The 3,961-nt window shown below is 47.5% G+C and overlaps 1 protein-coding gene across 1 annotated transcript; it reads left to right on the top strand.

The window, feature by feature from the left end:
* Window positions 1-618: 618 nt before the first annotated feature.
* Window positions 619-3,753, top strand: LOC102863404 (olfactory receptor 12-like; the record flags this gene model as incomplete). The annotated part of the gene is made up of 2 exons (XM_006893436.1): window positions 619-1,557; window positions 3,736-3,753. Coding segments are annotated over exons 1-2 (957 nt in total), but the record flags the coding sequence as incomplete, so codon positions are not given.
* Between the last annotated feature and the right edge of the window lie 208 nt (window positions 3,754-3,961).

Genomic DNA, 3,961 nt, shown 5'->3' with positions numbered 1-3,961 from the left:
TGGGAGAAGAGCGTGTCTGCCTGGTTTCACCAAGACTCAGAAACCCACAGAGAAGTTCCGCCGCAGCTTCCAGAGCTTCTAGAGTCAGACGTGACTTCTAGCAATGGGTTACAGTCCAGGCAGAGGCAGCAGCAGGGGCAGTGCTCACAATCCAGTGGGAGTTGGTCCGTGCTCAGCTTCCAGCATAGAGTTGAACATCACGATACCAGGTGCACTCGGTAATGCTCCTGAGTTGATGAATCATGGAATAAAACAGGAGGAGGGAGGCTGACTCTCCGTCCCAGTCAGGCTGCTCTGTACCCACCATCAATGGTCTGTCATCCATCCATCAGTAATCCATCAGCCACCAATCGGCCACTAATCATTCATTGATCCATCCACCCATCCATCAATAATCTCTCCATAGCTGTGTCTCATTATGTATTAATTGAGTGAGAGAAAATTTTGCTTTTGTAGGTCAAGTTCATCTGGAGTGAGAACTGGGCAGCTATTCTACCTTGGTTAGTTAACAAGGTGACACTGAGAGGGCTTGAATCCAGGGAGCCATGTGACAGTGGACAGTGACCTGCTCCCTCTCACCAGTCCCTCTCTGCTGCACCTGATCCATACCCTGAGGCCATGCTGACCCATGAAGATGGGAACCTCTCAGGATTGTCTGTGCAGGAGTTTGTGCTGGTGGGATTCGAGGGTGGCCTGGAGACCCAGGCCCTGCTCTTTGCTGTGTTCCTGGGCCTCTACCTGGTGACTGTGCTGGGGAACCTCACAATGATCGTGGTCATCACACTGGACGTCCGCCTCCACTCCCCCATGTACTTCTTCCTCAAGAACCTCTCCTTCCTGGACCTCTGTTACTCTTCTGTCATCGCCCCCAAGGCCCTGACCAACTTCTTCTCCTCAACCAAGATCATCACCTTTGCTGGGTGTGCCTCTCAGTTCTTCTTCTTCTCCCTGCTGGTCACCACTGAGGGCTTCCTCCTGGCAGTGATGGCCTATGACCGCTTCATGGCCATCTGCAACCCCCTGCGCTACCCAGTCACCATGTGTCCCTCAGCCTGTGCCCGTCTAGTGCTGGGCACCTACTGTGGAGGCTGCCTCAACTCCATCATACAGACCAGCCTCACCTTCCACCTCCCGTACTGCGGCTCCAACCACATCAACCACTTCTTCTGTGATGTGCCTCCCCTGCTCCGTATCGCCTGTGCCAACACAGCCCTCAATGAGCTGATCATGTTTGGAGTCTGTGGAATGATCATCGTGGGCACCACCCTGGTGGTCCTCATCTCGTATGGCTACATCATGGTGACCAGCCTGAGGATGCGCTCAGGGACTGGGAGGCACAAGGTCTTTTCCACCTGTGGTTCCCACATGACTGCTGTGTCCCTGTTCTACGGGACCGTCTTTGTGATGTATGCCCAGCCAGGGGCCGTGGAGTCCATGGAGCAGGGCAAAGTGGTCTCTGTCTTCTACACCCTGGTCATCCCAATGCTCAACCCCCTCATCTACAGCCTTCGGAACAAGGACGTGAAGGAGGCGCTGAGGAGGCTGGGCCGCAAGCACGCGGCCACCTGAAGGACAGTGGTCATGGCTGGGCAGAAGTCCACCAAATACTGAAAAGCGCTATCCATGGAGCTGTTAAAGCAATTAATACTCCCTAAGAGTAGGAGGGTTCCAATTAAGTTGTGAATTGGCACTGTTTTTAAAAAAAAACATTTAATGGGTATCTTTCTGTATTGGATTGAATCATTTCACCCCCTAATGCATCCTTGTAACATAATGGGGAGGTCGTATAACCAATTTAATAATCTGGTTAACCAAATTGTTGTGTGCCCTCAAATAGGAACTGATTCACAACTGAATGTAATACTCCTTGATCCCATCATGGCCTTAAACCTACATAAATGGAGTTTCCGTCAGGTGGGGCCTGTAATATCTTTTCTCTTGCTATCATAAAAAGAAAGGAGAGGAAGTCAGGAACAAGGGACCTCAGTACCACCAAGAAATGATTCCCTGGAGTGGAGTGTGGTCCCTGGTGAGGGAGTGCCTTGACACATGGAGACATTCAAGAAGCACTGAGCCTTCGGATGATGAAGGGAATAAGCACTTCCCCACAAATGGCAGAGTTAGGCCTTCCCCTAGGGCCGGCAATGGAAGGAGGGCTTCCAGCCTCTCAAACTGTGAGAATAAACTTCTATTTGTTAAAGGCTTCTGCTTGTGATGTCTCTGTCAAAACAGCACTAGCTAGCTAAAATTAAGTCCTATTACACTTTGCTTACATTTTCTTACTGGTGAATGAGGCTGTCATTTCTGAGTAGGCCTGGAGAAGCATTCTGGCCTGTGGTGGAGATCAGGGGTGGGTGTGTGTGTGTGTGTGTGTGTGTGTGAGAGAGAGAGAGAGAGAGAGAGGTGTAAGGACTTGCCAAGCACTCTTCTTCCAAGCTGGGCTCATCATCACCCTTGACCTCACATTCTTTCCCTCAGTGGCCGTCCACGGAATATAGCCATTTGACTTTTGCTGCTAAGCCCTGGGTTCTAGGGGTGAGGGGGCTTGGCCATCCACAGGTTACAGCCATGCGTGCGAATCTTCATGCATGTGGAAAAACAGCAGGCAGAGATAAACACGCAGAAGATCAGTTCTGATAGATCAGAATACATCCTAGCTAGAAACCCTAAGCAGTTTCAAGCTCATGCACTTTGGAAATTGGCATTGTAATGATTCCCTGTATGGAATTTCTAACTCCAGACTTAAAAAGAAAATGAGAACCATCCTGCGTAAAGCCACTGCTAGATACCTGGCAGGAGGGCTCTGACAGCATAGCCTATAGTGAGTTCCATTGCTAACCCAGGGGTGGTGGCTTTCTGGGGCTCAAATCCACAGGCCTCCACAGAAGGAAGATGGGAATTCTTTTCTCATGACATTTACAGCCCCCTGAAAAGACATTCCAAGCTATGAGTTAGTTGCAACTCAACAGCAATGATTTTTTTTTAAGAGAGAGAGAGAGATCTGGGCACATGTGCTATTTTAGACCTGCTTTATGCATTCTTTAGCATTCTTTGGACCCATTTACTCCAGACCAGGTTCCCTGACCTGAGAGGCATAAGTGATTCAAGGAATTCTGGGTGTTATCTGCCTCAAGGACATTTACAGAGACTCACTATTTATCATGGGAGGGATGAAAGGAATCCAATTTCTTTCTCCTCTACTTGCCACAAGCTTTATTGACTATACAAAGGCATATCACTGAGTGGACCATAACACATCATGGCTAACTGTTAGGACAGGAATCCTAGAATATTTACTTCTCTTCATGCAAAATCTATACCTAGATCAAGAAGCTATTGTGTGAACAGAAGAAGGGAACGGTGCATGGTTTAAAATCAGGAAGGATGTGTATCAGGGTTGTAACTTCTGTCCATACCTATTTAATCTGTAATTTGAGAAGCTGGACCCTATGAAGAGGAGTGGCATTAGAAGCAGATGAAGACTCATCAACAACCTGCATTATACAGATGATACAACCTTACTTGCTGCAAGTGAAGAGGACTTGATGTGCTTGTGCAGAAGATAAAAAATTACAGCCTTTAATGTGGCTTACATGTCAACATCAAGAAAACAAAATTTCTCACCACTGGACCAACAGATAACAACATGATAGATGAAGAAAATATTTTAACTGTCAACCACAACAAGATAAAGGTAAATAATCCAATTGAAAAATGGGCACAGGATATGAACAGACACTTCACCAAGAAGACATTCAGATGGCCAACAAGCACATGAAGAAATGTTCAAATTCCCTAGCTCTAAGAGAGATGTGAATCAAAACAACTATGAGATATCATCTCACCCCAGTAAGAATAGCAAAATTAATGCTGGAGAGGTTGCAGAGAAACTGGAACCCTTATTCACTGTTGGTGGGAGTGTAAAATGGTGCAACCACTATGGAAGGCTGTATGGTGCTTT

This window comes from Elephantulus edwardii, unplaced genomic scaffold (genome assembly GCF_000299155.1).
Source record: "Elephantulus edwardii isolate Elephantulus edwardi_28Jun2011 unplaced genomic scaffold, EleEdw1.0 scaffold00127, whole genome shotgun sequence".
In the NCBI taxonomy this organism is placed as follows: domain Eukaryota; kingdom Metazoa; phylum Chordata; class Mammalia; order Macroscelidea; family Macroscelididae; genus Elephantulus; species Elephantulus edwardii.
Note: the sequence above shows the minus strand (reverse complement) of the source record. Positions and strands in the feature narration are given on the sequence as shown.